This window comes from Impatiens glandulifera, chromosome 1, assembly GCF_907164915.1.
Source record: "Impatiens glandulifera chromosome 1, dImpGla2.1, whole genome shotgun sequence".
In the NCBI taxonomy this organism is placed as follows: Eukaryota; Viridiplantae; Streptophyta; class Magnoliopsida; order Ericales; family Balsaminaceae; genus Impatiens; species Impatiens glandulifera.
Window position 1 is genome coordinate 110,947,798 of NC_061862.1, and position 13,029 is coordinate 110,960,826.

The 13,029-nt window shown below is 37.0% G+C and overlaps 1 protein-coding gene across 1 annotated transcript; it reads left to right on the forward strand.

The window, feature by feature from the left end:
* Positions 1 to 6,998: 6,998 nt before the first annotated feature.
* Positions 6,999 to 12,486, forward strand: LOC124940385 (F-box protein At1g55000). Its single transcript, XM_047480902.1, has 3 exons — positions 6,999 to 7,121; positions 9,738 to 10,226; positions 11,924 to 12,486. Exons 1-3 carry the CDS (start codon positions 6,999 to 7,001, stop codon positions 12,305 to 12,307), a joined length of 996 nt encoding a protein of 331 aa, XP_047336858.1. The 3' UTR covers positions 12,308 to 12,486.
* Positions 12,487 to 13,029: the final 543 nt, after the last annotated feature.

Consider the following 13,029-nt stretch of genomic DNA (forward strand, 5'->3'; position numbering starts at 1 on the left):
GTGATGTATTTATAGACCGTGTGAGACGCGTCTCAGAATGCGAACCGGCGCATCGAATGTCGTGAACCGTCACATCCAAGGGAAATGGCGCCAAAGTTTCCCTCCAAAACTGTTGGCGGTAACTTTAGGCGGTAAAATTTTGGTAAAAAGAAGCGGTAAATAATTAAAGCGGCAAGGAATTTTAATTATGAAAATACACTGATACTTTGAAAATAGAACCAATGTAATATCGGTTTGGAAAAGCATAGACGGTTAAATAAGTTAACCGACCTAGAATTCATAACCTATCAACAATCCTAGACATCTTGTCTTCCACCGATTCCTTGGTGAGGACGTTCGTCGGATTCACCGGTGATCTCGGTCCAAGATTTAGAGCGATTGATCGAATGATTCGGCTCAGTTAAGGAGCGTAGCCAAGCTTTTTCTTGGTCTCGACCATTGTCTTCAGGTTATCAAAGATAACCGAGGCCCAATTGATGGAAGTTGGACTTACGATGTAGGTCATCATATCGAAAGCCTTCTTGGTGTAGTTCTGATTCGGAGTTTGACATAGAATGAATCGGTTGACGATCTCATGCAGAATTTGGATGTGAGGGGAAAGGTTGGCTTTGAGGCCGTTGTTCTGAACCGGTGTTTCAGAGATGGAAAACAGGTCAGCATATTCATCATGCGTCCCGTTCACTCGAGGTGGGAAATTTGAAAATCCCTCAGTCGGGAGGTTGAACAATTCAGCGATTGTGTCCTCCGAGATTTGAATGAGAACATTATCGTATATGATGGAGACGATGAGATCGTCAAGCATGGATGCATTGGAAAAGAACTCCAATACCTCAGGAAGAAGAATGGATTCAGATTCTTCTAGAAATCTGCGAAGACCGGTGTCGATGAGTGATTCAAAGAGGATCTCCTTCATTTCAACATCATCAGAAGAGAGCACCAAATCAAAGTTAACACACAAGTAATTTCGAAGTGTTGGGTGAGACATTTTTCAGATTGTGCTTAGAGAGATGTAGGTTGTGTTCTTTGAAAACTTGAAAAATGTGTTGTGATCTTTGAAGGAGAGTGTGATGCTTCTTAAATAGGGTGTAACTGAGGGAAGGATAACGTAAGGACATTAATTGTCTTATCAATGTTTTAAAGTATGAGGAATATTTATGTTTTCAAAACAAATTTCTTGGGAATTGGTAATTTTGACTGGTCCGAAGTGAAGAATCTAGTTGGAAACCAACTGAGTTTAATGTAGTTGTAGTTTCTCGTTCAACTAAAATTTAATATGCTAAGAGTCGGTAAAATAAGAGTAGATAATATTATACCGATATTGAAACAATGTCACAAAAGATCGACATAATTAACTATACAACCGGTTCATCCAGCAAAATGACCGGTTGTCCGATGAAATGGTTCCTCAGCGGCTGGAGGAAGAGTTACCTCTCTACTTCTTCTTTCAGGCTTTCTCGAAGCGGTCGAAGAATGAGTCGGCCGAATCTCCTGTTATAAGTTGAAATGGGCTCAATCCCACGCCCGAATAGAGGGGAACACCGAGATCGAGAAGGAGAGAGTTTATCTGGGGAATATAACTGGTGTGACGAGTGGAGATCATCCAGATTAGGTTGTCAAAGAGCAACCTTGACCAGTTAATCGGAACATCATTTGTGATGGCGGTCATGATGTCAAAAGATTTGGTACAGAAGACATTGTTAACATCCTTTCCAAGGATGGACTTACCAACAATATCGTTGAGCAGCTAATATTCAGCCCTCAACAAGGATCTTGCCCCGTGATCACCAACAGGGAGAGGAGAGCGAGAAAAGTGCTGAAACATTGCAGCATTTTATTCCGCCGAAGGAGAAAGGTCGGTGAGACCTTCTCTAGGTAGTTCATATCACCGAGCAAAGTCTTTCTCGGTGAACTCAAAGACCGTACCTCTCACCTTGGACTAGATGAGAGTGTCATAGAAGGGAGTACCGCGGAAGATTTTTGCATTTTGGAAGAACTCCATAATGGTATCTGGAAAGATGATGTGTCGGTCATCAAGGAAAGTCCGTAGGCCGAAACTTTCAATTGATTTGATCATCTTATATATTTCGAAGTGGTTTGTTCCTAGAACTAAATCAAACTCGATTTGAATGTTTTGGAATGAGGATTGAGACATTTTTCTCTAGTGGGATGAGAGAGATTTCTAAGAATTTTAAAGTAGTTTAAGAGTGTGATTATATGTTGATGTTCATCTAACTTATCTTAGTTGATGGTATTATCCAGTGCATGATGTATGTTATTAACCGTAGGATAAAAGATCTTACAAAGATTGGGTGTGATAGTAGCCTAAGGATGCGAGTCATTGGCCTAGACGGTGAGAGATATCATATCTTCACGTCTTTTGAGGCATGTCTGCTTTGTTTTAAAAAGGAATCTTTTCAGAACAGATACGTCCAAACACATAATCAGTTATTCCCTTTTGTTGGGAAACCAAATATTCCAAAGTAAAGTATATCCAAACCGGTTGGTTTTAGTTATTAGTCCCGATGCAGTTACTTGGTTAAGTATTAAATAACTGGTCGGTTGACTATAACTGATAGGCAATGCGGTTTTTCATTAGGTGCAATGGTAATTTCATTTTCCGACATTTTAGGAAGAACTGCTGGTTTTGTCTGTTTGAACCGATTTTTTTTTATTTTATTTTTTTATTTTTTTTAAAAGAAGAACATTTGAGTAAGTTCGGTTAAAGGTTTTAAGAAATAAGTTGATTCACATCGGTAAGACCAAGAATATTTTTGAAGAAAGAAAACTTAGCTTCCTGCAGAGGCTTTGTGAAAATGTCGGCTACTTGTTGGTCGGTTGATACATATTCTAACCGGATGTGCTTCTGCTAGACATGTTCCCGGATGAAATGATGCATTATATCAATATGTTTAGTTCTTGAGTGTAGGACCAGATTATATGTAATTGCTATGACACTTGTGTTGTCACAGAATATTGGAGACTCTTCGGCGGTGACACCGAAATCTCTCAGTTGCTGTTGGATCCATAGAAGTTGAGCACAACAACTTCCGGTTGCCAGGTATTCAGATTCTGCGGTTGATGTGGCAACCGACGTTTGCTTCTTACTGTACCATGAAACAAGCCAATCTCCTAAAAATTGACATGTTCCACTAGTACTTTTTCTATCAACTTTACATCCTGTATAATCTGCATCAGAATAGCTTGTTAGATTAAAACTGAAGTCCTTTGGATACCACAGTCCGACTTCCGGGGTTCCCTTTAGTTACTTCAAAATTCGTTTGGCGGCTGTGTAGTGAGATTGTTTGGGATTAGCCTAGAATCTTCCACACACTCCGACCACAAATAATATGTTCGGTCGACTTGCTGTCAGGTAGAGAAGTGAACCGATAATTCCACGATAGGCTGTCAGGTCTACTCCCTGACCGTCATCATCTTTATCCAGCTTGATTGATGAACTCATTGGAGTGGAGGCAGGAGAACATGTTTCCATCCCAAATTTCTTTAGTCATTCCCTTGTGTATTTAGACTGGTTAATGAATGTTCCTCCTTCGATTTGTCGAACCTGAAGACCTAGGAAGAAGTTTAATTCTCCCATCATACTCATTTCAAACTTGTTAGTCATTAGTTTTGAGAATTTATCGCATAGCTTAGGATCAGTTGAACCGAAAATAATGTCATCTACATATATTTGGACAAGTAAAATATATTCTTTCTTCTCGAATTTGAATAGAGTTTTATGTACTAAACCTATAGTGAAGTCATGATTGGTCAGAAAGTTTGTTAAAGTATCATACTAAGCTCTAGGAGCTTGTTTTAAGCCGTAAAGAGCTTTGTTTAGTCGATACACATGACTGATCAGGTCAGCATTTTTAAAACTGGGTGGTTGTTCAACGTATACTTCTTCACGTAATTCACCATTTAAGAATGCACTTTTAACATCCATTTGAAACACCTTAAAATTTTTAAAAGCAGCAAATGCTAGAAAGATTCTAATGGCTTCAATTCTAGCTATAGGAGCAAATGATTCTTCAAAATCAATGCCTTCTTCCTGTTTGTATCCTTTTTCCACTAATCTAGCTTTGTTCCTCGTAACCAAACCGTTTTTATAGAGCTTATTTCTGAATATCCATCTTGTTCCGATAACCGGTTGATCTTTCGGTTTAGGAACTAAGTACCAGACTTTATTGCTCTCAAACTAGTTTAACTCTTTTTGCATTGCTAAGATCCAATCCGGATCCAACAATGCTTCATCCACCTTTTCGGCTCAATCTGGGATATGAAAGCGGAGTTTTCATATTCTTCCAGTAATTGTTGCCTAGTTTAGATGGGTAGTGAAGGGTTACCTATAATAAGCTCAGGAGGATGATTTATGTTCCTTTTGAAATCCGATTTAGAGATGTCTACCAAATTACCGGTTATTCGATCAAGGCTAGACATATCAGTAGGCTGAACAATAATGTCAGACCGACCGATTTCCTCAGTTGAAACTAAGGTGTCAGCTTCCTGCTGTTTGGCAGCTTGATCCGGTTGGGTTTCAACAATACCCATTTGGTCATGGACAAACCGTCTGAAAACTGGAATTTCATCTTCACTATAAGAATGGATATTTTGATTTTCCAATCTGTTGTATAGATCAAAGGATGATGAAGTGTTACTTTCAACTGATTCATCGAATACAACATGAAGAGATTCTTCCACGGTTGAAGTTCTAGTATTATATACTCTATATGCCTTACTAACTGCTGAGTATCCTAACATCATCCCAACATCAGATTTTGCATCAAAAGCATTTAAGTAATTTTTGCCATTTATATGAATGTAGCATTTACAACCGAAAATCCTAAGGTACCGAATGTTAGGAACTCTATCAAAGTATACTTCGTATGGTGTTTTATTGCGATGCTTGTTAATCATAGACCGGTTTTTGTGTATAACACGCAGTACTGATAGTTTCGGCCCAAAATTTTTTAGCAATACCCGAATCGGCTATCATAGACCTCGCGGCTTTCTTGAGAGTTCGGTTTCTTCTCTCAGCCAGGCCGTTCTGTTGAGGAGCTCTAGCACTGGACAACTCGTGTCTAATGCCGGATTCCTCAAGAAATGCATTTAAAGTACTGTTTGTAAATTCAGTTCCTCTATCACTTCTAATGGTATTTATACGTGTTGATTTTTCATTTTGTAAACGTTTAAGCAGTGTGATCAAATTAGATGCGGTGTCACTTTTGGATGCCAGAAATATGACCCATGTATATCTAGAGTAATCATCAATAACAACCATAGTGTAATGCATACCGCATAAGCTGGTGACCCTAATCGGTCCAAATAGATCCAGACATCGGCTAGACTGAATATTTCCTTTGCTCTTAAAGCTTGATTTAATCTGTTTACCCATTTGACATGCTGAACACACTTTCTCTTTATTAAATCTTATGTCAGGAATTCCTTCAACTAACTTTTTAGTACGAATATAGTTTATAGTTTTGAAGTTTAGATGGTTTAATATTTTATGGCACAGCCAGGTTTGATCATTTCTAGCTACCATACAAACAGAATATTCAATTTCATTCTTCCAGTCTACCTTGTAGATATTTCCTAGCCTATTTTCGGTTAGTAATGTGCTACCCTGAGAGTCTTTAACTAAGCATGCATGTCTATGAAATTCTACAGTATATATCCAGCGTCACACATTTGACTAATGCTTAGCAAATTAAAATGTAAATTTTCAACAAGAAGTACATTGTTAATCGTTAAATTACCATGGACAATCTTACCCTTGCCCACAGTTCTACCTCTTGAGTTGTCACCAAAAATTATCATTGAACCGACTTCTACTTTGATGTCGGTCAGAAGATTGCTATTTCCAGTCATATGTCTAGAGCAACCGCTGTCCAGATACCACTCAAAGTTTCCTAGCCGTTTCTTCATAACCTGTAAAATACACATATTTACAACTATTTGGTACCCACATTTACTTAGGTCCATGGTTGATTAGTCCCTTGGGTATCCATACTTTGATTATTCGCATAATTTTCCCAGAGATGATTTTGATGGTTCTACATGCGCTAGGTTTGGTGTGTTTTTGTCTACTTATTGTTACCTTATGATGTTGAGGTGAGATTTGGTCGGTACAGTATGGGTACCTATTATTTAGTTGAGTAGTTTTTCTTCTCTTAGGACGAAACCATTTGGCTATGTCAGTTGGACCTACATATGTCATTTCCTTAGCTAGTTTTGAATCATGAGATGATTTAGTGTTGGTTGAAGAGCTCTTGACAAAACTTATGAATGGAAGCTTGTCTTTGGTGAGATTCAATTTGTTGGAGGATTTGTGTTGGGTGCGTGTTTTACTATCATAACCGAGACCAAATTTACACTTATTGGATCTTCGATAGCTCGCCATTTTATTGACTGCTTCACTAGATCTCTTCCATGCTGCCATTAAATACTTAGTTCGTTCATCTTCTTCGGTCAACTCTTGAACTGACTCCTTGAGTTGTTCATTCTCAGAGGATAGTTCAAGTGTTGCCTCGATTTCTATGATCTCATCGGATTGAACGCTATCGGTTTCAATGTTGGGTCAGGCTGGTGCTATAGGGTCGGTTCCAAAGTTAAGTCGGGTTGGTATTATAGTTGATAGATGTTTATACTCTACTACCATGGCATTTAGTGCAGTAACTAAGTCATCTTTAGTGAATTCTTTACAAGAAAAATCAAATATATGTTCTTCATTTTCCATGAGGCGAGAGATTTCATCATCGCTGTCACTGTGAGCCCATAGACTTCCTCCATAATCGGCTATCATTGCTTTCTGAATTTCCTTTCCTTCACCGGTTTGTGGGTAGTTGTTTCTTTGGTTCTGATCATCCGGTTTCCAGTCATCCCATCTTGGCTTTCTGTATTCCCACCTGTAATGTCCCGAACCATCACAATTATAACACCTAACATTAGATTTATCACCGTAGTTATAGTTGTAGTTGTTTGTCGGTTGACTTTTCTTCATGAATCTGCCAAACTTCTTTGCAAGCATTTCTATTGCATCCTCAGAGAATTGTTCTGTGGATTTACTCGGTACAGCAGTCGATGGTTCTATGGATGTGACTAGTGCCTTAGTAGCGGTTGACGTTGATACTTCATTTTCGATTCTGGATCTCATTTCAAACTCATATGCTTTTAAATCCTCAAATACATCGTGTAGCTTCATCTTGTCTAGGCAGTTTGATTCTCTCATCACCATCGTCTTTATATCCCATGCACTAGGGAGAGATCTCAGAGATTTGATGATTGTTTCTTTGTTATCATATTTCTTTCCGAGAACTGACAGCTCATTAACCACATTTGTGAATCGATCACTGAACTCCTTCATGGTTTCACCTAGCTTCATTTTGATGTTTTCAAACTTCTGGATAGCCACCATTATCTTGTTTTCCTTGGTTCTTTCATTTCTCTCATGAAGTTGAATCACCGTTTTCCATGCCTCCTTTGCAGTTTTGCATTCTCAGACCTTACTGAAAGTGTTTTTGTCTAGAGATTTGAAGATGTGGCTTCTGCAGTGATTATCCAGATTGTTTCTCCTTTTATCATCAGTTGTCCATTCCTTTCTATCTTTCTCAATATTTATCGGTCCATCAGACAGAATGAATGTCATCTCATCATCCATAGTAACTAGGTGCAGATGCATGCATATTTTCCAGTTAGCGAAATCGTCTCCTTCGAGCATTGGAGGCTTCTCGCTGAAAGTCATGCTTGTTTGCTCCGTGTTGCTTGAGTATTGAAACATGATTGCTCTGATACCAATTGTTAGGATCTAGATCGCCGATAGTGGACCGGGGTCCAACTAAATGATAATCTCTGACAACACTCAACAGTTGGCGCTAATCCGGTTAAGAATTAACACCGGTTTCAATACTATACAAGTTGTCACAAACCCTTGAACCGAGTTCAAGTGCGGAAGTGGTTTGTTTCAGATTGAAGCAACAACACACACAGGATGGATAGAGATGAGATTTTGAGAATATCGGTTTGAAGATTAGTGAGGCGGTTAGAATGATATGATTCGGTTCGGATATGGAGCCGACAGGAAATAAAGCACGAGACACAGCTTTTTATGGATGTTCGAGATAAAACTCCTACGTCACCCCTTCTTCTCAAACAACGAGAAAGATATTCACTAAGGAATACTCACACACAATACACGATCGAGTCTTATTTACTGCTCGATAATCACTCTTACAACTCTCACAGGAATTGTAATACACTTCACAAATACACACTTAAGCTTTTAATCTTTTAGAGAGATAAGGGCTTTTGATCACTTTGTAAATTCGTAACTTGCTCGCTCTGTGTGTCTATCTTGCTTCTTGCTTCCTCAGTTTCTTCTTTTATAGGTGAAATGTGTCAACGGTCACATTTCTTCAACGGATACCTTCAGGGCAATCCTTGAATCTGATTGGTTGAGCAGAAGATCAGCATAGCATTAAATGCGTTTTTGGTTTTCAAGACATGAATTAGACATGCTTCATTTATCTTTGCTTGATTATAGCAACTGTCGGTTGGACAGTTGCCTGTACTTGGGAAGTTGCTCCTTTGACTTATACTAAAATAGTAACTTTTCTTCAGGCAATCTTCTGCAGCCTGCAGCATATCATCAGAGTTGTATAAATATGGCAATGTCACAGTCTGATCCTTTGATGTAATCTTCTGCATATACTCAAAGTATTTGTTTGCACCAATTTGTAAACTGTTCTCAATTTGATATCCTTGACTTCTTTCTCTAAATAATCTTTTCGTTGGATTTGGATTGTATGCTTCTCTTCAACTGATTAAGTTTACAGGTTGTTCAGTTCAGCCGGATAGCTTTAGGTTTTAGATATGTCTTTGCTTCTTCTAGCCGGCTTGATTTCTTGACCGGTTGGAGTTCTTGACCGTTTCTGCACAATAAGTTTGTTTTGTTAAGTTCTTATTGACCGATCAAGTTTATCTAACAATATTTGACTAGAAGCGTTCTTTCTTTTATCCCTATAATATTAAATATATCCTGCTTCAAATCATCTTTCACTCCTCCTCCATAGAAAGTTTGACTTTTTTCTTCATTAATGAATAAACCCGTAATACTAAAAAACATTTTCAGTGCTTCTTTGATTGTATTAACAGATTCAACATTTGCGTGAGCCACTAAGAACAGATCATCAGCGAAACAAATGTGTGTTATTGCTTGTTCTTTTCTGTAGGGGTGCAATTTGAATTTATGGTTCTTAAGAGCATTTTAAAGATGTACTTCAGGATATCCATAATAAGAACGAAAAGGTAAGGTGAGAGAGGATCTCCTTGCCTTACCCCTTTTCACTCTTAAAAAAACCAATATCTATGTCATTCACGCTGACAACGAAATGACGGGTCGAAACACACTGCATTAAACACTCGATAAAAATGTTAAGGAAACCGACAACATAAAGAATTTCATGAATGTATTATCATCTTATCGAGTCAAAAAAATTTGTAATGTCAATTTTAAAAGCACCCTCGAAGATATATCTTTTTTCTCATAACTTTTCAATAAACTATGCTTATGTTAGGGCAGAATCATATTTTATTTTCTGTTCTTTCTTTTATTTTTTTCAATATTTTCATAATTCTAAACATAAATTCTTTATTACTCATTTTTATCATTTTTCAAAAATAATATAATTTTAATATTCTAAACATAACTTTCATAATTTAAATGGTCAGCTGGCCCATAGATTAGTACACAGCTAATTACAGCCACTAAAAACTCTCTCTATTGGGTTTCTGTGGTGACTGGTGAGGAAGAGGATATTATCATCCATCCACTCCAATCGCAAATTCAGTTTCAGTTCCTTCTTCCCGATCGTACCGGGAGTCGTTCCCCGTTTTCTGCTGGAGACGAAGGCGTATTCACCGTTATTTCGCCCATGAATTCCAATTCCTCTGCCTTAGTATGTAGGGACATCCTGCGAACCATCTTCGAAAAACTACCTCTGATCGACTTGGCTCGATCGGCCTGCGTTTGCAGTTTGTGGAATTCGGTAGCGTCTGACCGCGAGTTGCAGAAGAGCGCCTTCAAGGCGCCATGGAAACTGAAAGATGTGGTGGGGAATCCGATCTCAGGAAGCTTCTGGAGAGACAATAGTATTGGTCGATTCGCGATTTCGCACCGCTTGGTTCGCGGCGATTCCGTTACTAGCCTTGCCGTTAGGTATTCTGTACAGGTATTCTCTCATCTCATTTTCTGTTGATTCAAACAAAACTCAAAATCATCCTTTATTGATAGATATAGAACAATCGATACCATTTTTCGATTCTTTCTGAGTTTTATGATTTTCATCCCATCAATCTATTGATCTAAAAATCTTCATTTAACTTTGGCATGATCAATGACTGCATATTTAGTGATTTATGTATGATGACATTACAGCTAAATTGACATAACAGTCTCTTATTTCTTTCACTCCCATAACAAAAGACAATAAGAGTCATCCTTCATTCCTTTCTCAGTTTGATTGTTTTCACCCAACCAAACCTTTGATCAAACACAGTTAATCAAACAACATACTATGGTTGAATTATTCTGATTGCTCTTAATGTGCTAGCAGTGAAGAAAGCATTGAGCTTTGAGCTTATCTTGTGTAAGTGCTTCACTTTATGTTTTCATATCTCCATCAAAAGTTAATTTTACAAATGATCATACATTTTTCTTAATTAGTGTTGTTTACTTTGCAAGCACATTAGTTTGTGTCCAACTTTTGCTATTTTATTTAAGTTATAATGTGGAATCATCAAACTTAGTTTATTCCAAAGGAAGTAGTTGGGAGTGAGGAATGTGGAAAAAGAATCAAGGTTTAAGTTTCAATGCGAGATAAATTGGTGGGAAATAGCTATTGTGAATTCATGCTGAACATTAAATTTCACTAAGAAAATACTTTGAAGAGAAAAGAAAAAACGAAGAGAAAAACTCAAACAAATAAGCCATCTTCAAACATTATGAATGGAAGTATGAAGTTTGATGACATTTTTTTTTTGTATGAGTCCAACCCACCCATGAAAAGGAAAAAATGCTCAAACCACTTGGAACTTAGCAGGAAAGCTCAAATCTCAAATTGTAGTTTCAAATGTCTTAAATCACTCCTCAAATTTGCCAAAAAGAATCCTTTTGCCAACTTCACCTTAATGATGTTATATTCAGTATTCTACTTCAACTTTTTTATTTTATTTTATAAAATTCCAACATTACTTTTTCCAACCCAATCTTTACATTTCAAATATTTTTTTATGACTGTTCTTAAACAAAAAATTGTATTTCCTAAATAGTGAAACTTCAGTCATAAAAAATATCTACATTGGCGGAGAACCAGACAATTTTAACATGGTTAATGAAGAGTCGGTAAGATTAAGTGAGTATTTTGAAAATACAGTGGGTGATTTTAACCTTCTTGGCAAGTTAAATTTGACCTTTTTATCTAATGAAATATCCTTTCTCTTATTAAGTATTCAATGAAAAGGGTTGATGTATTGTGAAATGGATGATTGTATAAAATAAATGTCATAGAAAACTGGATGCAACATCTAGTTTCTGAATAATTGTACCATGATATGTTTATAATGGCTCATTTGGAAAAACTTTTCTTAGCTGGATTTGGTTTGAACAAGAAAACATCTATAAATTTATTATCAAGTTATGTTTCGGAATATTATGTCATCTAAATCAACATCCGAAAGTGATACTTGCAACAAAAAAACTGTTCCCCCTAAGAATGCTGATTTAAAGGGGGTCATGCTAGTTACCCCGGGAATAAAACTGGGTCACAAAAAAAATAGAAAAAACATGTTCCAAAGAAATTTATATGATATTTCTCGTCCAAACCCAGATTTAACATGGGAATTAACCGTCTTTCATCCTCACATGTAGGTTGTGGATATAAAACGGTTAAACAACATGATGAGTGAACACGGGATATACTCAAGGATGAGGGTACTAATACCAGTTAGCAAACCCGAGCTCTTGATTGACAATACTTGTTATATAGAACTTGACGGTTATGCTAAAAGAGAAGTTGCGGTTCTCTATTTGGACGGTTCTTCACCCGATATAAAGCTTGGAAACAACTACCCATCGAGTAGAGTGACCTCAGAGCAAGGCAGAAAAAGAATAATCGATTCCTTGAAGAGAAGCATGCAAGTTGACGATGGAACTGCTCAATATTACTTGTCCATATCGAATGGAGACCCACGAGCAGCTTTGACTGAATTCTCTGAAGATCTTGGATGGGAGAGACGGGCTGGTCTCCAATGAGATACACCACATTGGTAAGTCTTTGTTAGTATGGCAACTTGTAATCTAATACTTTCGCAATGATACATTATAAGTTGAATATTGTGGTAAATGTTGAAATGAATGAATAATTGTTATACCCTAGTGGGGGTGTTGTGTTGAAAAGTTATTATATTTGGAAATATTTTTTTTGGAATTTTTAACCGAATCTAGTTAAGATATTTTAATGAATTTTTAATTACGAATTCTGATATGTTTGGTATGAAAGTGTTTAGCTAGACTGGAAAACAGGTTTTCCTTTTAAACAACGCCACGATAAAGTTGTTCAATCGATCTAGTTTTCACAAATAAAAAATTTAGATTGTTTAAATTGATTTAATTAAATCAGAAAACCACTTCTTTGTGATTTGGTAGGTCAATTTTAAGAATTGGCAAGAAAATGTATCTGAACATTCAATTTTCTAGATTTTTTGATAGCTCAAGAGGGTTGAGGCATGTAATTCATTATCCCCTTACCTCTTTTGTCTGTGATGGAGGCCCTTTCTTATTTTTGGAAAAGGAAGACCTAATTAAGGGGATTAGACATGGGATCAAAATTTGATAAACATCTTCAATAAAATTTAAAATGTATAATAATGAGTCTAAAATTATGTCCACTAATCCTAATACACAAGTTTGTTAAGTTGATGTATTTGGCTTAAGGATAGGTCAACTACAACAATTACCTTGAATTACATTTTGGG